The sequence below is a fragment of the Taudactylus pleione genome, unplaced genomic scaffold, assembly GCF_031769625.1.
Source record: "Taudactylus pleione unplaced genomic scaffold, aTauple2 ptg000419l, whole genome shotgun sequence".
In the NCBI taxonomy this organism is placed as follows: domain Eukaryota; kingdom Metazoa; phylum Chordata; class Amphibia; order Anura; family Myobatrachidae; genus Taudactylus; species Taudactylus pleione.
The window spans coordinates 1,069,433-1,094,446 of NW_028284821.1; the positions used below are offsets into that span (position 1 = coordinate 1,069,433).

Consider the following 25,014-nt stretch of genomic DNA (forward strand, 5'->3'; position numbering starts at 1 on the left):
CAGCACTGAGGACATGAGTTCATTTCCCATTATGGCCCTAAGTGGAGGGAGTTTGTATATTCTCCCTGTGCTTGCGTGGGTTTCCTCCGGGTACTCCGGTTTCCTCCCACACTCCAAAAATATACAGGTAGGTTAATTGGTTCCCCACAAAATTGACCATAGTGTGTATGTGTGTGTGCATTGTGATAAGGGATATAGATTGTAAGCTCCACTCGGGCAGGGACAGATGTGAATGGTAAGATACTCTCTGTAAAGCGCTGCGGAATATGTGTGCGCTATATAAATAACTTGTAATAAATAATAAGTAAATAATAAATAAATGCAGTATATTAAAGGTGTGGAGATGCAAGTTAACCATGCTCTTGTGATGTGTCTGATTTTCACTAACAACTGTCTTTAAGATAAACATTGTAGGAGAGGTATCTACAGTACTTGCATCCCATAGGCCTGGTGCAGGTTAAGTGTAGATGATGGTAACTGTAGCTTTATGCTATATTTAAAATTGCAGATATGCTAAGATCCTGTCCAGACTTACATTAGCAGCTATGTTAGGGTCACATTTTTCCCTAAATCCGGAACCTTTTTATAGGAATGATATTTAAGACACAAGCATTTTGAGCAATCTCGCCAACCAGAATAATGGCTAAAATATATTGTTTCCCTCAATTTCCTTGTGATTTTGCCAACCACCCATTGATAGATTGCACTGTTCGCCTGAATTCCAGTTTGTAAAACCGGAATTGTGGTTTCTGATCTGCTAGATTGAAAAAAAAAAATGGTGGTTTTAATGTCTGTATGTTTTTGACACATTGGATGATTTGCAAACTGCACAATAAGCTTCATTTCATTTGCTTTTTTTAAATACCCCATTTTGAAACATCCGAGCTGACATTTCTCTGTTGTCCCATTAAATGGGTTTTGAAGGTGTACTTACATTCCTTCCACGTTTGTTCTCAGGGTCAATGAATCTTGGTGGTATCTCATGTTGTAGTTTGGTGTTGTTCAAAGTCCATTGATCTGGAAAAAATAACATCAAAAATTGACTTATACAGCAATGAAGTCGATAAAAAAGCAGGCATTGCTGAGGAAACGGTTGAGCCATGAAATGTTGCAGAATTCCACGACTGAGACTCATTCTGTTTTTATTTTGTTTGTTTTATTTTTACTTTGAATTGATTTATTTATGTGTTTGTATGACTTTTTATTGCCAAAAGTTTAATGTATTTTATTTTGTCTTATTAAATTAGTCTAATTATTATTAATAATTAATTATTGTCTTATTAAATTAGTCTAATTATCTGTTATAGGAGGTGACTAGTTCCAAAACATTTTTGTACATTGTACTGTATGATTTAAAATAAAAAAAATTATATTTCACACCTAAACTATTCTATTGGACAGTTTTCCTTTTTCAGAAAAGAAGGAGGTTGTTCATTGGACAGAGAAAGTCCTGGTCACACAGGGTATTATTTAGCCAGGTGTTTACGCAAAGTTACATTTATATACATGAAAGTCAGTGCCGGAGATGATCTTGTATTGTATATCCGTCTTTGGAAGCCATTTGGGAAGCTTCCATTTATCTCCTCAGCTGCAGTCCCTTAGATCCTGTGGCACCTGTTATTTCTGTGTTGACCCTATTACTTTTATTCCTATGTTTATATATTTCTATATTTTTTTAATTCCCATTCCACCATGTTGCAGTGAAATATACAATATTTGGTGGCTTCCTGATTACCTATTTCCACTAGAGCAGTCTCAAAAGCATTCGCTCTGTCTGGTTTACAGGGATCTGCTCAGGTACTACTAGGAACTGGACACAGCATTTACTGAATGCTTGTTAGCAGTTTGTTGCTTCCACCATCTCAGTGACCAGTCTATGGGAGTGAGCAAGTCCTGGGAATCAGGGGCTGTAATACATGCAATATACTGTGAACATCATAAAATGGCTCTGCATTCTCAATGTATTGTCTAGATTAAAGGCACCTTATTGTACTGGGGTTACCAGAATATGGACTTGGCCTTTTTACTGTAGTCACCAAAATTTGGGCAATGCCAACCTAAAGTGAGACAGAAGTACTGCCCAGCAAATTAAGCCAGCCACCAGGAGACAAGCAATCTGGGCAGACTCCCTGGAGCATAATGTGTAAGGGGCACTACAATTGTGTGGAATAATGAGTTATATGGGGCACTACTACTATGTGGCATTATCTGTGAAGGGCTTTACTGTATGGTATAATGTGTAAGGGGCATTACTGTGTAGTGAGAGGGGCACTACTGTGTGTCATAATGTATAATGGGCACTACTACTGTGTGGCATAATGTGTATAAGGGGTACTACTGTGTGGCATAACCTGAATGGGATCTGTGTGGCATAACATGAATAGGCAAATGCATGTTTTGTTTACCTCTGGGGTTGGGCCCCTTTTAAGATCTTTCTATGTGACCCCCAAACTTTTAGTTATGCCCTTGCATGAAACACAGGGCTGACTCATTTATATGGTAACTTTAAAAAGGACTAACTCTGGATTTAATATGAACTTACATGAGTAATAAACAGTGGTATATTAAGAGAGGAGGAGGCCCATGTGCAGTCTCCATCCTGAGCCCCCTCCTCTCTCTCCGGCACCTGACAGCATGCTGAGCATAGCAGTAGACTCTGGGCACTAGTCTACTGTGCATGCGCAGGTCTGGGAAAATGGTGCGGCAGCCATTTTCCTGGCAATTTTCTTAATGCGCAAGCACAAAACACTGGGAAAATGGCTATAGTGGCCATTTTCCAGGCGATTTTTACAGCGCTGATAGCACCGTCGTTGAACTCCAGAGAGGTAAGTATTAAAAATGTGGGTGCACTCATTATAGATATGTCCCTGGTCATAAAGTTTGACAATTGCTCAGACTGTGAGGTTAAAAGGATACCTTCACAAATCTGGGTCTTAGCATTTCTGACAAGCTCAGACACTCCTTCATTGCTATATCCAGGTCTATGCAGAAACATTCCATTGCAATTATCTGATACACCTGAGCAGCTGGACTGATACTCTGCTCCTATGCGAATGTTTCCTTTCCAGGATTCATTACTTGTGTTCTGATATCATGTCTCCTGTGACTTCCATTGCTATTTCGTGGACGACGTGCTGGATACAAAGCCAGATTTAGACTTCATGGGGCCCTAGGCAACATACCAGTTTTGGGCCTCCTCTCCCTCAAGCAATCCATAGCAGTATATTATAATTTGTGATCCATGCCCCTGTACAGCACTGTGAAAAAAAGGTCAGCTGCGGCCTGGAAACGTCAGCTATGTTTGTATAGGTTGGGTACAGGATGCCGGTGCTCAGATACCCGACACCGGCATCCCATCGAGGTTAGAATACTGATACTTGCTGGTAAGTATCCTAACCCTACCCCTAAACCTAACACTCCCTCCCAACAGCCTAAACCTAACCATCCCCCCTCGCAGTCTAACCCTAACCCCCCCCACAGCCTAACCTTAACCTTCCACCCCCAGCAGCCTAACCCTAACCCCTCTTAGCACCGAACCCCTATCCCCTCACTGCACAGACCTTGTCTTTCCTCACATCACTGACCCCTCTCTGCTCATAGCACAGACCCACTTTTCACTGACCCTGCTCATAGCACAGACTCCCCTCTTTCCACACGTCACTGACCCCTCTCCGATCTCATCACAGACCCCCTTCCCTCATAATACAGAACCCCTATTTCCTCACATAACTGACTCCTCTCAGCACAGCCCCCCCTCCCCTCACATCACAAACCCCTTTCCTCTCACATCACTGACCCCTCTCAGCACAGACCCCCTCTTTCACATCACTGACTCCCCTCCCCTCTCAGGACAGATCCCATCCCTCCCTTCACAGCAGAGACCCCCTCTTTCCTCACATCACTGACCCCTCTCAGTACAGACCCCCCTCCCCTCACATTACTGACCCCTCTCAGCCTAGACCTCCCCTCACAGCACCAACTCCTTCTTTCCTCACATCACTTAATTCTCTCCCCTCATCACAGACCCCCTTTTTCCTCACATTACTGACTCCTCTCAGCACAGACCTCTCCCACCCCTCACAGCACAATCCCCCTCTTTCCTCACATCAGTGACCCCTCTTCCATCTCAGCACAGCCCCCTCAAATCTCAGACAGCTCTCCCCTTACAGCACAGACCCCTCTCACTTCCCCTTCCCTTACCTCTCACAGCACAGCACAGCACACTTCTCCTCTACCCGGTAACTCCAGCAAACTTACCTGCTAGCCGGGGTCTGTTGGACATTATCTGCGCCGCGGACTTGTCCTGTATGGATCCTCAAGCTCCGCCTCCCAGTAGGTTGAATTGCGAAGTGTCTTGATGGCATCACATCGCCCTCATGGAGCAGTGCTCCAGAATGGGGCTGGTGGTGTTCTCATCCGGCCACATACCCTACCTAATGGTAGGGCCGGACCTGTCCTGAAACTCCATCCCCTCCTCCCCCCACCTGGTAGGGGCAGGGCTCTGGATGTGCTACTGATGTTGTGTGTCCTGTCGCCGGCCGGTGCCAGCATCAGCAGTTCAAAATGGGGGGGGGGGGGCGTGCGCTGCATTCAGACTTATCCATTTGCTATTGTTACCTGCATTCTATTTGGCTATACTGCGGCTTCCACGCTGTATACAGACCTTCCCTAGTTCTTCTCTGTGGACTCCGCTCTACATCAGTGCCGCTGGTACAGTGCATGCAAGTTACCTATATTATATTACTCTGTGCTCTGTGGTTATTTCGGTTACTTGGTTATACTATTGTACTGACCTTGTATTGGTATTCCTGTGCTGTGTACTATTGTCTAGGGCTGGATCAGAGAAGGGTGCTGGTTCCAGGGATAGGGTTCAGTGTGCAGTATATGGTCTGTACACTGAGGTGTTCAGTTAACTGTATTACTTATCTTAACCCTCAGTTTCTGAGTTCCTCACTGGGTTCCAGTTCCAGGTCTTGCATCAGAGCAGTGCCAGAGTTGCTTTCTGAAGTTGTACTCTGACTACATTAGACTCCAATTCCAGGACTGAGTTCTGAGTTCCAATCTACCAGTACTATATTGTTCTGAGTCTGGGCGTTCACCTTTGTCCCTGGAGCATTTTCCTGGTCTTGCTGGCCTTCACAGGTCACTAGGCGAGGGGTCACCCAGTGGTCTGTTCACTCCAGTTCCAAGTCAATATCCATGCATATCACTAGCCTGTGGTTCCTACATTGTCACTAGTGTGCTTATACTCCTGTTTGTACCCATGAGCCAAGGTATCATTAAACCTCCACGTTTCCTATGCACATCCTTCATACCCAAGGGTCCGGGCCAGATCTACAAAATATCAAAACCATGAGAGATACTTTTGTAGCTAACACAGGTTTTTGCAGACTGCCAATTTCCACTTGAGCCAGGCCCGTACATGTACAACAACATTCATTTCAGGTGGGCTGGTCCTACTGCAGCATCTAATGTCTTACTGTGATCGCTGGCCCTGTTCAGTATATGTCTGATGTATTACATACTCTGCACTTTGTACGAGGCAGTCTATAGCTTGTTACCTGCTAAATATGCATCCTTCATGGACTGGCCAAACTGTCTCTAAAATCAAGCATTTGGAAACCCCCCACTAGAAATCCTGCATTTGCCCATGGAGCAGAGCCCAGAGTTTTAGCAAGTTGCACTTTTCACGGTTCATAGTCCCACTGGAAAACTTCATATATTGGATAATCCACTGGTAGCCAGGCCCGTACATGTGTCATTTAAGAGTATCCCCATTTTTAGGGAATTGTGTGACAGTATGTTGCCCTGATGAAGTTCAAACCTAGGCAAAAACCTAATCCTGGTCAAACTACACCACCATGCCAAATTTGGTGGAGCTAGGTCCAAAACTCTGGCCATGTATAAAGGACAAACAGACAGACACTCTTTCTTGCTTATTCTATAGATCTATTACATAAACTATCCAGTGTATACAGAGACTGATGTGTACATATATGTTAAGGGCTGCTGCTAATTTGTTCCGCCACTCTTCCAGACTCGCAGACTTGCCCCTGATGCAGCTGACCAGCCTACTTGGATTGAGGAATGTTGCCCATATAAAAAAACAACAACATTCATTTCAGGTGGGCTGGTCCTACTGCAGCATCTAATGTCTTACTGTGATCGCTGGCCCTGTTCAGTAAATGTCTGATGTATTACATACTCTGCACTTTGTATGAGGCAGTCTATAGCTTGTTACCTGCTAAATATGCATCCTTCATGGACTGGCCAAACTGTCTCTAAAATCAAGCATTTGGAAACCCCCCACTAGAAATCCTGCATTTGCCCATGGAGCAGAGCCCAGAGTTTTAGCAAGTTGCACTTTTCACGGCTCATAGTACCACTGGAAAACTTCATATATTGGATAATCCACTGGTAGCCAGTAGATGTTGTTATTTGTATGCAGTATTGCACTGTTGGGATTTTTAGTTTTAATTTGTGTTGATTGGAGGAAATCATCAATATACTTTTTCAGAACCATTGTAAAGTAAAGTATATTTCTACCTATGTTTATTGTTTATTTTGTAAGTATGCCATAGCTAAAGTCAGTCCTAGTTCTATAACTGCAATGTACTGAGGGCCTCTTCAGAGCCGGACGCTATTTGCGCTCGCTCGTTCAGAATAAGGGGCTGGCTATTTAAATGAACCGTTCGCTCTTTGCGGTCTGTTCACGCCTCTATGTCTGAACGAGCGAACAAAACATGCGAACGTAATTTTAAAAAAAACGCCCCCTGGCCGCTCGCATCATACATCATGTCCGCTATTTATTAGATTAATCGAGTACATCGAAAGGCGTCTGAACTGCTCGCTATTCTTGTGGTTGGTTTTTCCTACCACAATCATGCGAGCAGTTCTGACTATAAAACAACCAAGTGACGTGGTCAATGACGCTGCTTTGTTAATTATGCACACCCTTAAAACGCCCGTTTTGACCTTTAAGCACGCCTGCGTTCGGATCTCCACTCCCCGTTTTCAAGCACCTTCCCCTGTTACCACCCACAAACGCCTCATTCTGTCACTCAAAATAGCAGGCATTCGCTATTTAGCGAGCACACGATTTTCGGCCGCACTGACTGGGTTCGCGTATGCGTATTAAAATCCGTACGCATGCGCAGTTGTGCGAACATCGGTAGGAATGAACGAGCGGCCACTTACGAGCGGCTCTGAATCAGGCCCTGTGTTCTCCAGAATAGGGCTTATACAGTGGTCACCTGAAAACTGATCAGTATTATGAATATGTACTGTATGTACTTTTTTATTTTATCGTAATCCAAGCTATGCCGGGGGCACCAGGCAAATATTTTAAACAATAACATGCATGCTGAGTGTTCACATTCCTATATTTGATAACGTAACCAGTACTGTATGTTGTAAGGATATTAGAAGTCACCAGAGTTTTATGATGCTATAAAGTCTAAAGCTGCAAGTCTACAGCAAATACAAGTCACTTTTAATATCCATAATAACGTTTATACATATACTAGCTGATAAACCCAGTTTCACCCGGGTAGACCATAGATATTTACTGTTTCCATTTCCATCTCATCACTCCAATAACACATTATTCCGTCACCTCTATAGTAATGCATCACTGCTATAGTAAGATATTACCCTCCCTCACCTGTGTACTAGCACATTCCACTCTCTCACCTCTGTAGTAACACCTTTCCCTCCCTCACCCATGTTGTAACACATTCAATATTCCCCTCCCTCACCTGTGTAGAAATACAATCCCTCTCTCACACCTGTAGTAAACATTACCCTCACTCACATCTGAAGTAAATGATTCCCCTCCCTCACCTCTGGAGTAACACATTTCCCTCCCTCACCTCTGTAGTAACACCTTATCCCCGCTCACCTCTATAGTAACACAATACCCTCCCTCATCATGTTGCAACACATTCCCTTCCTTCATCCCATAGTAATACATTTGACATTCCTCTCCCTACCTGTGTAATAAAACATTTCCCTCCCTCACTATTCAAATAGGGGAACCACACCAACTGCCAGTGACCAGTGATGTTTGGCAGCACTTGGGATAACAGTTGAAGTTTGAATTCTGAACTGTGCTGAACCCATGATGAGACAGTCAGGCAGGACATTGCACAGGGGGAAGATAAATGTTAGGCCTTTTCATCCCCTTAGGAGTCCAATTTTGAAACATCCCATCTTAGTGGACACCTACGTCATGGAAGGAATATACTCCTTGACTTTCATGTTTCTAGGTTCAGGGGTTTGGGCTGGGCATTGATTGGTCAGTCAGTCAGTGAGTCAGAATGTCTAACTATATATATATATATTAGGGATGAGCGGGTTCGGTTCCCTGAGAACCGAACCCACCCGAACTTCGGGGATCCGGGGCGATCCGAGCCCAAGCTCGGATCTCCCTGTCTGCCCCGGATCCCTCTCCCGAGGCAAAACCTCGAGATCTGCTGTCGGATCTCGAGGTTTTGCCTCGAGCGGCCATTTAAAAAAAAATGCCTTTGCCTTTAATGGGCAAAGTGCTGATTGGCTGACAGAGCCGTCTGTCACGGCTCTCAGCCAATCAGCATTATGGTGCTCATTTGCATGTAGCACGGACTCGTGAGATCCGTGCTACATGCATCTGTGTGACTGACAGTGACACAGAGCACAGATGGGTCAGTGAGACCCGTCTGTGCTGCTGTGTATTTCAATGACACAGATGCACGCACGGACCAGGAGATCCGTGCTACTTGCATCTGTGTCATTGACACAGAGCACTAACGGGTCCGTGAGAACCGTCTGTGCTGCTGTGGTAAAAAAAAAAAACCTGTGTAAAAAAAGAAAAAAATGGCGTGCCCCCCCTCCAAAAAAAGAGCAACCAGCCCCGGGCATTAGTGACCCAGTGCTGGGTGTGCTTAAATACAGGGGACAAACGACATAGGGGTCCCCTGTACTTAAACACAACCAGCACCGGGCTAGTCAGAACCAGAGCTGGTTGCCAAAATACGGGGGACAAACGACGTAGGGGTCCCCCGTATTCTGCGCAACCAGCTCTGGGCTCTGATCCGGTCCTGGTTCTGGAAATACAGGGGAAAAAAATGAGTAGGGTTCCCCTGTATGTTCCAGAACCAGCACTGGACTTTTTCTAGCGGGGGGCTGATGCCACAGCCAGGGGAGCCCTTTCACCGGGCCCCCCAGCCGCAGCATCAGCCCTGACCGCTAGTCAGCCCAGGCCGGGGATCCCTGGAGAGCTGGGGACCCCCCCAATAAAGGGGTCACCCTCTCCAGGGCACCCCAGGCCCAGGCTGATAGCCCGGGGCTATCCCCGCCACCCCTGGTGGCGGTGGGTGGCGGGTTGATTGTGTGGTGTGGTGTAAATAAAGAATATCAAACATTGTCTTTACAAGTAGAACTGCAAGTCCCAGCAAGCCTGCCCCGCATGCTGGTACTTGGAGAACCACAAGTACCAGCATGCAGGGCATTAAGGGCCCACTAGTACCTGTAGTTCACCTGTAAAAAAATGTTTAAAAAAAACACAGGACACACACACCGTGACAGTATAAGTTTATTAAACATACATACACACACACACACACACACACACACACACACACACACACACATGTACACATACTCACCTATGTAACCTGTAGCATCGGTCCACTTGTCCGGTAAAGTATCCCTAGGGGACCTGTGAAAAAAAACATACTCACCATCTCCTATGCGAGGTTCTGTCCTCTTCGTTCCAAAGTAGGCATCCCCGGACTTGGCAAAAAAAAAAAACGAAAACGCGATCCACGAACTTAGTACCGTTCTATAGAACGGTACTTCCCGAATGAGAGCTTAGCGGCGGGGTATCACCATGGAAACCCCGCTGCTAAGCGTTCATTGGCTGAGAGAGGCCATCTCCCGTCTCTCAGCCAATGAACGGCTCCCTCCATTGTAGTCAATGCTGGGAGCCGCAAGGTTATTAAAGTTTACCCTGCGGTTCCCACCATTGACTACAATGGAGGGAGCCGTTCATTGGCTGAGAGACGGGAGATGACCTCTCTCAGCCAATGAACGCTTAGCAGCGGGGTTTCCATGGTGATACCCCGCCGCTAAGCTCTCATTCGGGAAGTACCGTTCTATAGAACGGTACTAAGTTCGTGGATCGCGTTTTCGTTTTTTTTTTTTGCCAAGTCCGGGGATGCCTACTTTGGAACGAAGAGGACAGAACCTCGCATAGGAGATGGTGAGTATGTTTTTTTTCACAGGTCCCCTAGGGATACTTTACCGGACAAGTGGACCGATGCTACAGGTTACATAGGTGAGTATGTGTACATGTGTGTGTGTGTGTGTGTGTGTGTGTGTGTGTATGTTTAATAAACTTATACTGTCACGGTGTGTGTGTCCTGTGTTTTTTTAAACATTTTTTTTACAGGTGAACTACAGGTACTAGTGGGCCCTTAATGCCCTGCATGCTGGTACTTGTGGTTCTCCAAGTACCAGCATGCGGGGCAGGCTAGCTGGGACTTGCAGTTCTACTTGTAAAGACAATGTTTGATATTCTTTATTTACACCACACCACACAATCAACCCGCCACCCACCGCCACCAGGGGTGGCGGGGATAGCCCCGGGCTATCAGCCTGGGCCTGGGGTGCCCTGGAGAGGGTGACCCCTTTATTGGGGGGGGTCCCCAGCTCTCCAGGGATCCCCGGCCTGGGCTGACTAGCGGTCAGGGTTGATGCTGCGGCTGGGGGGCCCGGTGAAAGGGCTCCCCTGGCTGTGGCATCAGCCCCCCGCTAGAAAAAGTCCAGTGCTGGTTCTGGAACATACAGGGGAACCCTACTCATTTTTTGTCCCCTATATTTCCAGAACCAGGACCGGATCAGAGCCCAGAGCTGGTTGCGCAGAATACAGGGGACCCCTACGTCGTTTGTCCCCCGTATTTTGGCAACCAGCGCTGGTTCTGACTAGCCCGGTGCTGGTTGTGCTTAAGTACAGGGGACCCCTACGTCGTTTGTCCCCTGTATTTAAGCACACCCAGCACTGGGTTACTAATGCCCGGGGCTGGTTGCTCTTTTTTGGGGGGGTGCACGCCATTTTTTTCTTTTTTTACACAGGTTTTTTTTTTTTTTTTTACCACAGCAGCACAGACGGGTCTCACGGACCTGTCATTGCTCTGTGCCAATCACACAGATGCATGTAGCACGGATCTCCCGGGTTCGTGCTACATGCAAATGGGCACCATAACGCTGATTGGCTTCCTGTCTGCCACTGCAGTGCCACTCCTAGATGGGCCACGTGTTTGTGCCGCCCCCTTGTGTCGCTTAGCATAGTCATCCAGCTTCCTCGGTACAACCTTTTGGCCTAAAAACAATATTGTGAGGTGTGAGGTGTTCAGAATAGAGTGGAAATGAGTGGAAATTAATGTTATTGGGGTTATTAATAGCGTAGGAACAAAAAAAGGCCCATTTATGTGATTTTAGCGTTTTTTTTTTATTTTTTAAGAAAAAATCCAGATCCAAAACACAAAACCCAGAACCCAAAACACGGAAGGGTGGTTTTGGCAAAACCAATCCAGATCCAAAACACGAAGAAAGATCCAGATCCAAAACCAAAACACAAAACACGAAAAGTGTCCGGTGCACACCCCTAATATATATATATATATATATATATATATATATATATATGTATATTTATATATATATAGATTTTAATACATTTAAACTGCTTCTTACCCCTCCATCATCCAAACCACCTGCTACTATCTGTGCACAAGATCTTGCTTCCTATTTTAGGGACAAGATTGATGAGATCCGTAATGAAATGGTATGCTCTTCCTCAGCTAGTGACCTGCTCAATTCCCTACCTGAACCCTCTGGCACATTCTCTTCATTTGATCTCACAAACGAAGATGAAGTATCTACACTGTTCTCATCCTCCTACTCTATTACCTCTCCTCTAGATCCTATACCCTCACAAATCAGTAAAGCTCTCCTGTGCTTATCCCAACCCTAACTAAAATCTGTAATCTCTCTCTCTCTACTGGCAACTTTCCATCACTGTTCAAGCACGCAGTGATTACTCCCATTCTAAAAAAACAAAATTCTGATCCTAATACTCTCTCAAATTACCGTCCTATCTCCCAGCTCCCATGCCCCTCCAAGTTACTTGAGAGACTTGTCTACACCCGCCTCACACACTTTCTTAACTCACACAACTTATTGGACCCACTTCAGTCCGGCTTTCGTTCCCAACACTCCACAGAGATAGCACTGACTAAGGTAGTAAATGATCTTGTCACTGCCAAGGCTAAAGGTCATTACTCACTCCTAATTCTTCTAGATCTCTCTGCTGCTTTTGACACTGTTGACCACTCTCTTCTCATGCAAACCCTGCAATCCCTAGGTCTTAAGGACACAGCTCTTTCTTGGTTTTCTTCCTACCTATCTGATCGCTCTTTTACTGTTAGTTTTTCTGACTCTGCCTCCTCTTCGCTACCTCTATCAGTTGGAGTACCACAAGGCTCTGTCTTAGGGCCTCTGTTATTCTCAATCTATACTACCTCTCTTGGCAAACTAATCAGCTCTTTTGGATTTCAGTACCATCTGTATGCAGATGATACTCAAATCTACCTATCCTCCCCAGATTTATCACCATCTGTATTGGTCCGTGTCACTGAATGTCTTTCTGCCATTTCATCTTGGATGTCATCTCGCCACCTGAAACTTAACATTTCTAAAACAGAATTAATTATATTTCCACCGGCCAATAACAGTTACCAACCTGGTCTCTCTATCACTGTTGATACCTCGACCATCCACCCCACCCCACAAGCTCGCTGCCTTGGTGTCATCCTTGACTCTGAACTGTCCTTTGTTCCCCATATTCAATCTGTCTCAAAATCATGTTACATACATCTAAAAAACATATCCAAAATTCGACCATATCTCACACAAGACACTGCAAAAACTCTAATTCATGCAATTATTGTTTCCCGCATTGACTATTGCAATAGCCTCCTTACTGGTCTTCCAAAAAACAGGCTATCACCATTACAATCCATTATGAATGCAGCTGCAAGGCTTATCTTCCTTGCGAAACGTTCATCATCTGCTGCTCCGCTCTGTCAGTCCCTCCATTGGTTGCCGGTTTTCTACCGTATTCAATACAAAATACTGTTACTTACACATAAGGCCATTAACCAAACCACACCAACATGCATCTCTTCACTCATCTCAAAATATCTCCCAACCCGACCTCTTCGCTCAGCACAAGTTCTGCGTCTCTCATCCCCACACATTACTTGCTCCCCTTCACGGTTACAGGACTTTCTTCGCGCTGCACCCATTCTATGGAATAACTTACCTCACACAATAAGACTTTCCTCTAGTCTCCAATCCTTCAAGCGTTCCCTGAAAACTCACCTTTTCATTCAAGCTTATCAGATTCCAGAACCTCCCACATAACCTTCATAGCTTCCATATCTAATTACATCCCCTTTTACAGTCCACACACAATCTCACACATCGTCTTTCTCTCACATCCTCATGACATTTGGTCGACATTCCTGTGTGACTGGATCATGCAGCCAACATGCATTCTGGCTGGACCAAAATGCAATATATAGCACCTATCCTTCTGTATCAATGCCTATTTCCCTATAGATTGTAAGCTTGCGAGCAGGGCCTTCCTACCTATATAGCTGTCTGTTATTACCCAGTTTTGTTCTATTAATGCTTACAATTGTAAAGCGCAATGGAATATGCTGCGCTATATAAGAAACTGTTAATAAATAAATAAAAATAAATATATATATATATCTATATATATATATATATATATATATATATATATTAGCGTAGCTTCTGTATTCTAGTACAGTAATATATCTTTTTTCACCCAGTCACTTGTACAAAGTGTTGTCCTTTTCTCTATAGCAGCACATGAAGGATAATGCACTGTAGGGTGCATACAGCCAATGGCGAGCTAATTTACACCTTATTTGGATCTGTGTTGCACCTGTCTGGTGTTGCAATGGTGGCAACAGTAGTAACATATCAACATTTACTGGAACATATCGGAGAGAAGATACTTTGGGGCAATCTGTTGTACCTGTGATAGATTCTGGGTCTGTAAAATGAGATCTATTCTCCTGTAAAAAGAGGAGTGGTATACAGTGTTAATGTAGGTACAATTTATGCACATTATTGTAGCAATTCTCATAGGTCTTGTTTTACCCGCATGCTTGTTGTTACTCTGGTGCTGTTTATAGGACTCACAGTAGGAGGTGGATGTGGTTCACTAAAAGCCTCTGCTTGGAAATATCTTTTATCTGAAATAAATGATACAGTAATGCTTGATCTTTACTTTAAAAAGTGTTAAGTGATGTTAATACCTATACCAGACGTTTATTTATAATGCACAGAAAATTCCGTTGGACAAAGTCCCGGTGCCGGAATCCTGACAGCTGTAATCCCAACGGTGAGTATTAGGCTTATGTTTAGGGTGGGTTGGGTATGAAATCCCGGCAGTCAGGATGCCAGCTGTCAAAATGCCAACAGCAGCATCCAAATGAATATACAGGTATTGTAGCAACATATGCAAATCAACTGTGGTGCAGACATGCTCTAACAGTTCTGTATGTACTGCTATATATATCTATATTCATAATTACATATATGTTTACCTGCATATTCAGATGTTTCGTTGGCTTTTGCATTGTGCATGATTTTAAAACGTAATTTTCTATCCACATTTACAACATCATATTCGATTTCTATATCTTCATCCTAAAGGATAAAAGGTTATAAAACATTGTAAAAGAAATATATTCATTTTTGACATATATATGGTACAATCAAAAGAGACTGTGGGTGGTAAATTTTCCAACATTGTGACATTTATAGTAATGGAATCTGTTATCCAAACACACACTATCCAGCACATTGGGAGACCAGAAACATATTACAGGACGTCATTGCTGCTGTTCAGTAATAATGGCAAAATCAATTAATAAACATTTCCTTCAGTAATTGTGATAAGGGCTGATAGACATTTGTGGGAGGAGAAGGATGTCAGGGGCACGATGGGGAAAATAAGGGTCTTTGTTGTTAGATTTTAGTGTTCTGGCTTATGGGAAAACATTTTTTTCCAGAAAGTCCAAAGCATTCTGGATAGTAAATGATGTAATAGTGTATGCAGAATATATTTTCCTGAGTTTGTTAACAATCCATTAATGAAATTTGAATCGCTTTATAATCACTTTATCACAGATGTTGTTAACACTTTCAGATATGCTACATTAACCTGATATTTATACTACAGTGCATCCGGAAAGTATTCAAAGTGTTTCACTTTTTTTACATTTTGTTATGTTAAAATTGAATAAATTAAATTTTGTCCTCAAAATTCTACACGCAATACCCCATAATGACAAAGTGTACATTTTTTTTTTGAGATTTTTGCAAATTTAATTAAAAAAAAACTAAGAAATCACATGTACATAAGTATTCACAGCCTTTGCTCAATACTTTGTTGATGCACCTTTGGCAGCAATTACAGCCTCAAGTCTTTTTGAATATGATGCCACAAGCTTGGCACACCTATCTTTGCCAGTTTTGCCCATTCCTCTTTGCAGCACCTCTCAAGCTCCATCAGGTTGGATGGGAAGCGTCGGTGCACAGCCATTTTCAGATCTCTCCAGAGATGTTCAATTGGATTCAAGTCTGGGCTCTGGCTGGGCCACTCAAGGATATTCACAGAGATGTCCTGAAGCCACTCCTTTGATATCTTGGCTGTGTGCTTACACTATCAACCAGGCACCAACCTGCTCCCCAGGGATCCCCGGCTTGGACTGACTAGCGGAACAACCACAGAACACACACACCGTGACAGCTTAAGTTTAATAACATATACATGCACACACATGTACACTCACACTTCCTATCTCACATAATCACCCATGTATCCCTGAAGCCATCACATTCACTTCTCCAAGTAGATAATCCACAGGGTACCCGTAAAAAAAAAAAAAAAAAAAAAAATCTACTCACCTATGCGTGGATCATGTCCTCTTCTGTCAAAGTAGGCTTCCGTGGGCTTGGCAAAACAAAACAAAAAAATCGCAGACCCACGAACTTAGCACTGTCCTCTGAGGACAGTAATGCCCGAATGAGCGCACCACGGCGGGATTTCATTATAGAATCCCAGTGATGAGCTCTCAGCCAATGAACGGTTCCTACCATTGTTTTCAATGGTGAGAACCATGAAAGTAACCTTTGCAGTCAATGGTGGGACCCATTCATTGGCTGAAGTGTGGAAGGCTCGCCTCTCTCAGCCAGCAGCACTATCTATACGCTTCTGATTGGCTACCTATTGACCTCTTTAGCTGTTTCATTAATTAACATTGTGACTATATTATTTTAAGCTGTGGCCTTCTACTTGTACATTTTTATTTTTAATTTTTCTTTCAACTAAAAAAACCCTGCATTTTGATGAGGGGGTGTTTGCATTTAATTACATTGTATACAGAACATATAATTTTTACATTCAATGATAGCAGTCAATACACCATTCTCTTTGGTGTATATGACACTTTACGACATTATTATATGTTTGCTTACTATATTGTGTGCAAATAGAACTAATGCTGGCCATACACTAGTACGACCAGCATAAGATGAGATTCATCTTACGATTTCCCTTGAACTCCCGGGCAGCTCCCTAGCAGTCCCGACCGCAGGATTGACATACGATGTACATACGATCTCACGATACTTTCGATCTGCAGTTTAGGAGGGAAGGTCATTGAAAGAACACACACTTCTTCAAAATGTAACTCCAATGACGCCGGTCTGGCACACGATGCATCGCATGCACAAATACACAGCGCGATCTGCATACGATTACAATAGATGATATGGGTTACACATCTGATTATACGATATGTTTTAAGAGCAGCGGGAGCACGCATCGGATCGTATCCTACCTAAATACAACACGATTTCGACACAATTCATAGTATGACGCGTCTATAATCGTGCAATCGGCCCGAAATCGTGTTAGTGTATGGCCAGCATAACACTGTTATCTCTGTGCTCTTGATAGGCATAAGCATATACATATATAAATGCATGCTTTGCGTGACTTGAAATATTTTAGAGTTTTACACATCTTAAGATATATACAACTCAACATACTCACCTACAGTAAGTGAGCAAATGCGTACACCTCTAAATGAGGCCCTATATATGCATAATAATATGTCTCAAAAATAAGGTGGCAAAATATTTTCCACAAAATCAGATCTCCCAACCGTCCCGGATTTTCGTGGGACAGCTCTGATTTTGGAGGACTGTCTCACAGTCCGGTGATCAGGATGTTTGTGGGGGTTAGGAAGTGTTGCAGTGCTGTATGCAGTGAAGGGAGATGACTCCAAGGTGTACTGTATTAAAAATAGTTTTTTTTAAAGGAACCACCAACTAGGGGACTGACCACACCCCCATATTGCCCAGTCAAGCCCCCTATAAAACAGATACATGACACAAAGAACAATAACAATCTAATTTAATGGGTTGGGTATGATATCCCGGCGGCTGAAATACCGACGCCGGAAGCCCAATCATGAGAGATCCCAACAGGTGCACGTAAGTACACTAACCCTACCCCTCCCCCCCAACCCTCCCTTCGTGGTGCCTAACCCTAACCTACCTAGGGGGTGCCTAACCCTAACCCCCCCACTCCGCATTCTAAACCTAACCCTCCCCCTGAGGGGTGCTTAACACTAACCTCCTCCCGGTGGTGCCTAACCCTAACCCCCCCTCCCCGGAGCCTAACTCTAACCCTCCCCTGGGGGTGCCTAATCCTAACCCTCCACCCCTCCGCGGCTAAGAGCTAAGACGTGCTGGCTTACCTTCATTCGGGAAGCCGTCTGTCAAAATTCCGGCATCAGGGTCTAGATTTGTGTCGGGATTTCAACACCTATCTTTAGTCCCGAGTCAAGATTTAGACGACGAGTTTTAGACAGACGTCTTCCCAGCAGTCGGTATTTCCACTACTAATATATAAACTTTATACAGGTATACCAGTAAATTGTATACAGATCTTCTGTATGCATGTAGCATGAAGAATGACTAATGGGGCCTATACATCAGCAAACAGGAAAAAACGATTCTGTGTTTTTCCCCTGATTTAACGATTCTCCAATCCACTAATAAAGCACCCATACGTTCCAGATAGTTTTCAGTGATTTGCAGATCAGCTTCAGCAAATAACAGGCCTGCCAGTCATGACGGCCCATCATTTTACTAGTAATCGGTTGATTGTTACCATACTCTAGAAATCTACAGCCCCGATTGTTTAGTGAAATTCAGCATGTTGGACAACCTGATTTACCGATTCCGATCAGTTTTGCCGATTTTTTTACACAATCGTCTACAAAGCAGGGAACTGTCCTAATTGTTTGTGGATGTATGAGCACCGTAAGCTGTAACCAGCTACACTGAGGAACAAGCATGGTCAGGTGTAGCCATTAGCTACACTGTAATACTGAATGTAACACAATGAAATGGTAATACTAATCTGCATTTTATTTTACTCCTAAATTATTATAACTCAAGTAGTACAGAGAATGCTACATGAGATTGCCCCTTTGCTAATATAACCCTCAAATACACACAGTGGGGTACAGTATTCATCTCTCTTCCAGATTTCTCACTCTCCAGTTACTGCCTTCCCTTCCATCCCACTGATTCTATCTGTCCTCTCCCCCCCAACCTTCCACCCCTCCCCCCATGCACACACACACCAGAGTATCTCTTATCTGCAGGAGAAAACCAGGGATGGAGGAGATATCCGGTGCCTGTCCCCAGTGCCACTTCTAGCTTTGAACTAAACAAATATATATATCAATTCAGACACAGAGGTTTTGCAACAGCAAAATGTTTCTATACATCTCACAATATAGGAATCTTGCAGGTATGTGTGTGTATAAATGATACATGGCTTATTTAGAACAAGACATGTTATGGAGCGTACACACGGTCAGATTTGTCAGACTTGTCAGATTTGTCAGATGAACGATTAAACGATTTGAACGATTTTACCAAAGTTTTGAACGATTTGAACGATTTGAACGATTGAACGATTTTTGACTGCATTAAAATGAATGGAATCGTCCAAGTCTGACTGCAAACCCATCAGATGTCAGATATCGTTATCTGACAAACGGGAACGCGCATCGTTGATCGTCCATCGTTCAGGCATGTCAGATATGAACGATTTTCCTTCAGATATGAACGACTGAACGATTTTTAAATCGTTATCGTTCATATCTGAAGGAAAAATCTGATCGTGTGTATGCACAATTAATGTTCAGTCTGCAAATATAAAAATTTTGAATTACCTTTAAAATGTAAACATGACGGGGGGGGGGGTTGGTGGAGAGAGAGAGAGGGAGAGAGAGATATAACACTGACTCACCGTATTTGGGATATTAATTCCCCAGGGGCATGACATAGTAACTTTCTCTTACTGCTTAACAAGCTCCTTCCTATATACCTAGTTATCTATTAAAAATGCTGCACAGTTCAAAACTTATATGTGCATCTCTAGTACTCTGCTGAAAATATACAGTATATACCTGGCATAGAACACTGAATGATTGTGACATATTGTTCTGATGCAGCACAATACATAATACTCTGTTATATGCAGGTAACAACTGTATTTGATGTCTCCAGGATAAATGAGGGGTGATTTTTAATTAGAGATGTGAATGTACGCAAGTGCTTAGGCTTTGCCACAACCAACCTCAAGAATCTTGGTTTTAGATTATTTTTAAAATTGATAAAAACAGCAAAAATCATGTAATTTGGGTCTGTTTTGTTCTTACAGTATTATTAACCTCAATAACATTAATTTCTAGTCATTTTGACCATCTCACAACTTTATTTTTAGTTTTTTCACCCATATTGTACAAAGGTTGCAGCGAACTGACTGCAGTAGTGCACCCAGGTGCAAGAATATGCTTTGGGTATGTAGTGCCCCCAGTAGAGCCCCTTATACAGTGCCCTCAATAGTGCCCCTTATACAGTGCCCCCAGTAGTGTCCCATATACAGTGCAGTGCCCGCAGTAGTGGTCCCCCCTATGCAGTGCTCCCAGTAGTGCCTCTTATATAGTGCCCCCAGTAGTAGTCCCCCCTATGCATTGCCCCCAGTAGTGGTCCCCCTATGCAGTGCCCCCAGTAGTGGTCCCCCCTATGCAGTGCCCCCTGTAGTGCTCTTTATACAATGCTCCCAGTAGTGGTCCCCCTATGCAGTGCCCCCTGTAGTGCTCTTTATACAGTGCCCCCAGTAGTGGCCCGCCCTACATATATAAGACAAACACACACACAAAAAAACATAAAAAAACTTACCTGAATCCAGGGCCGGCCCAAGACTAATTTTTTTGGTAAGCAGATATAGATTTTGGCCCCCCCTAGTGAAATAATCCCGATTTTTCGGTGCGAGAAAAAGGCTATTTATTGTACAGCCTTTCCCTGTGCAGCTGGGATTATTGACTGTGATTAGTCACGGGGGAAACCCTGCAGCTAATTGAATAGGCTAAGCATTAAAAAAAAAAAAAAAAAAAAAACATTAGCCCCCATGTGAAAATAATTAAACACACACATGAATATGTCTGAAGTACTTATACAGCCGGACCACCCTGGGTGCTAAGTTACAATTATACCCAAAGATACATATTCAGGGAGAGAATGACAGCACTGGGTGAGGGTGACAGCAATGGTTGACAATAGGGAGAGGGTGACAGCAGTGGGTGACAGGGAGAGGGTGACAGCAGAGAGAGGGTGACAGGGAAAGGGTGATAGCACTATGTGGCATGGAAAGGGTGATAGCACTGGGTGACAGGGAGAGGGTGACAGCAATGGGTGACAGGGCGAGAGTGACCACAGTCGGTGTCAGGGAGAGGGTGACAGCCAGTGGATGACTAATATACAAATCAGGCCACACATTTAATGCCCTATTATGCCACACATGTAATGCCCTTTATAATGCATTATGCCACACATATAATGCCCTAATACATTATTCCACACATGTAATGCCCTTTATAATGCATTACGCCACACATATAATGCTCTAATACATTATGCCACACATGTAATGCCCTTTATAATGCATTATGCCACACATATGTAATAGTAAAGCGTATTTGTATGCCCAAGCGCTCTAGAACCAATTTTCCTTGTGGTGGGAGCAGCTCTAGGTATAGGAGGTAACCACCCTCAATTACGTATTAATAAACAGATTAGTTCTACCTTAACGCTCAGACCTATGTATAATTTTCCTATAAATGATGTGATTAAAGTCAAGATATCTTAATGAAGTTTTGTATTTTCATTACAATCAGAGAGCTTCCCCTGCATATTTGAAGGACTATCTTTAGACATATTGTACTGAAGTACCGGGACCAAATACAGCATCCGATCCCGTTTCCCCCTCTCATCCCTTCCTACCCCAACACTTAATCACAGATGTCCCTGTATTTCCTTGCACATTCCCACACACCCACCCCCTCCCTCTGTTATACATTTGTTCACAAATATTGTCCTGTTTTATGAGCGTCTAAGATTAACATACTGCAAGCCGGCTAACATTCAGAGAGCACTTCATTCATGCTTGTTTTAATTGTTTTATACATTTTATTTAATTACCATTGATTTTTAATATATAAACACCATTTCTAACCCTATGATAATACAAAGACTATAATAAAAATACAAAAACTTCTCTAAGATATCTTGACTTTAATCACATCATTTTTAGGAAACTTATACATAGGCCTGAGCGCTATGACAGAACTAATTTCTGTTTATTCACACATATGTAATGCCCCCCCTTCCTCTCCTCAGCATTTCACTGCCTCCTAATCCTTCCCCCCCCCCCTCCCCCAGCGACTCTCCGCCTCCTAATCCTCCCATTCCCCAGTGACTCACCTGCAGTGTGTCCCTCCTGGCAAAAGCAGCTCCTCCATGTCTGGTTCTTCAGGCTGCTCCGTGTTCTCTCCCCTACGTCCCAGAATGCTAGGCGCGGCTGCGATGACATCACGCGGTGCGCCGCACAGGCATTCTGGGAGACAGTGGGAACTAGAAGGAGGCGGTGGTCATCATTTCGCCGCTGGATTAGCCGCTGCCTGAACACTGTCGGTGATTAACACTACAGGCTGCACTGTCAATCACCAACAGTGTTCAGGCCGCGACTGCAGCACTGGCGGCGCCGGCGGGCAGTGCAGCGGCTCTGCTTTGGTGGACAGCGGCGGGACTCCGGACACAGCGCCCTTTCAGCTTGGCACCGTACGCGCTTGCGTACCTGGCGTAATGGGCCGGCCGGCCCTGCCTAAATCCCCGCTCCTGCCGCCGTCAGCTCCTCTGTCCTGCAGTGGATGACAGGTGAGACGTCATGACATTTCTCCCATCGTGCAGAGCTCATGCATGGGCAGAGCTCATGCCTGGGCTCCCTCCCTGAATGCAGCAGCAATTGAGAGTCTGTCTGACTCTCATTGGCTGCTATAACAAACACAACTCCGCCGCTAGTGGCGGTGTGTTTGTTACTGTGTAGTGTAGACCACTCTCACTGTGGTCCGCGCTACACTTAAATACTGTGGGGACCAGGGGACACTGACAGCGGGTGCAGTGGCGCTGTTGGATGCAGGAGGCAATGGGCACCGGCTGCACCGCCGCCAGTTCGCCACTGAGCTCCTGCACAGACAATAGTACAGACTCTTCCTTGCCATCCTGATTACTAAAATTGTTATTGTTACAATGATTGCTCAGAAATATGGATTTGTGTATACCACATAAGATTTGCAAAAAGGTTTGAACTATGCTGTGATCAATACGTATGGCATGCCCTTCTGAACTGGTTTCTCTTTTGGCAGAGTGGTCAGCAAGCAGGGTTCTTTCCCTGAACAGTCTTGCCAGTGACAAAGGAGTAAGACGAAGAATGGTTATTAGCTGAGGTAAGTCCGGTTTAAAGGATAGAGCCAAAAGTGTCAAAAATCAAATACAGGAGTCAGGATCAAACATACAGGAACATTGGCCTAAGCTGTGATGTCTAATGCTATAGGCAGTGCTTGCTTGAATATGAGAGAGAGAGAGAGAGAGAGAGAGAGAGAGAGAGATGGCAGATACAGCACAAAGCAGCAGTGTTGTACCCCATAGGTTCCCATTGGGCTTTGGTGCTGCAAGAGAATTATATACAGTAGTATCATGTGTCACAATACATCCACATATCACACCCTGATCTGCCAATACCAAACTCATTCCACAGGAGGACACACCCTTGTCCTAAATGTCACATCCCCTTTGGTTTTAAACATACAACATTTGCCCCAAAACCTGAGGTTGTGAGGAGGTTTGTAATATTATTGTCACCATCAACATAAAGCAGATACTTTTCAAGAATATAGAACTGTCGGGAGCTCAAAGAGTTAACCCTGTGAAGTAATGCAGACTGTTACTTTTCTCTTTGAGAAACGAGGTCACTTATATCCCTTTCACATAGCAAACTCGGCTCTGACTCGGGCTATCTCTAGAACACTGCTACATGTGCCTCACTTAACGTGAAACTGTCAAGAAGTTACCCTTGAATAGAAAGAATATTGTCTAATTAATTGCTAAACTCTGTTTTTCAGAGACGACTATAGTTGCTCCATTTGCTTTGTCAGATCTGACCATATGGAAAGGCTTACACATTACAGGCTGCAATTCTCTCACTTCTACATATTGCTCTTCACACAATAAAAGAATAAACATATTATCCTTGAACCAGTGCCCCTGGCATTCAACAGTGCTGAAGATAGTAGTGAAGAGGCTACTGTACAATTACATACCGCACATACAGTATAAGCAGGTGCTTTAAAACTTTATACAATTCTAGGAAAGAACAATTTCTATGAATGTATGTTCATGGTCAAATCTTACAGACATATCTGGGGGGATGTATGAAACTTTCTAAAGAATGGAGAAGTGAAGAAGTTACCCATAGCAACCAATTAGCTTCCTGCTTACATTTACCAGGTATATTCTATAAAACATAGGAAGAAGATGGTTGATTGTTATGGACAATGTCTCCACTTTTTAGAAGGCTGATGCATTTCTCATAAGGTCAGAAGAAGGTGCAGGGTCACTAGCAGCACAGGGTAGTGGTGTAGTAGATCCTACAATACAGTACTACAGTATGTGTTTATTTGTGTCATTATGATCATATTATTTATTTCTATGGTGTATACTTTCAGGAACTTGCTTTTTTGTCACTTCCTTGATATTTTATGCAAAGGTACATGCTGTAACAGACACAATCATGTGTTATAATCCATCTCCACAGATGTGAAAAGTTAGAGAATTATAGCCGAATAAATAAAGGAAAATACACTAAAACAATACTTTCCATAATCAAAGTTTGGGGAAATCTCTGAACAGATTTGTAACCAATGGAACCAACCACATGAGATGTATCACTGATAGTTACCAACCCTGCGAGGAACTATGGACATAATGTATCTTCCATGGAGTTTGTATAACATGTTCATGTTTCTTATGCTTATGTGTAGAAAATCATTCCCAGTTTACTTCTGCTATATTCTAGAAGAAGAGTTTAAGCATTTATGGATTTCATATATTGAACAAAGGGCAATAACATAGCTGTAAAACAGATTAGCCTAACCTCAGATATTATCTTCTGATGTGACAAGGAATGGTAGGCGGGAAGTGGTTAAAAAAGAAAACAGTTTAAACAGTGCTAAATATTAATTGTCAGTTCTTGAGGATTAGGGGTATATTTACTAATGTGTGGGTTTTTAGAAGTGGAGATGTTGCCTATAGCAACCAATCAGATTCTAACTATCATCTTCTAGAAGGTGTTAGTTAAAATTTAGGTAGAATCTAATTGGTTGCTATGGGCAACATCTCCACTTCTAAAAACCCACACTTTAGTAAATATACCCCTTAGTTTTTCTG

At 43.5% G+C, this 25,014-nt stretch overlaps 1 protein-coding gene across 1 annotated transcript in view; it reads right to left on the reverse strand.

Moving 5' to 3' along the window:
- The window catches only part of CLNK (cytokine dependent hematopoietic cell linker), a 169,707-nt gene that overhangs the window by 116,959 nt on the left and 27,734 nt on the right, over nucleotides 1-25,014 (reverse strand). The window contains exons 2-5 of the mRNA XM_088447119.1: nucleotides 14,685-14,787; nucleotides 14,236-14,330; nucleotides 14,111-14,150; nucleotides 935-1,017 (exon numbers count right to left, since the gene is read on the reverse strand). Of these exons, the coding sequence (XP_088303245.1) occupies nucleotides 935-1,017; nucleotides 14,111-14,150; nucleotides 14,236-14,330; nucleotides 14,685-14,787 (321 nt within the window). The remainder of the gene's footprint in view (nucleotides 1-934; nucleotides 1,018-14,110; nucleotides 14,151-14,235; nucleotides 14,331-14,684; nucleotides 14,788-25,014) is intronic.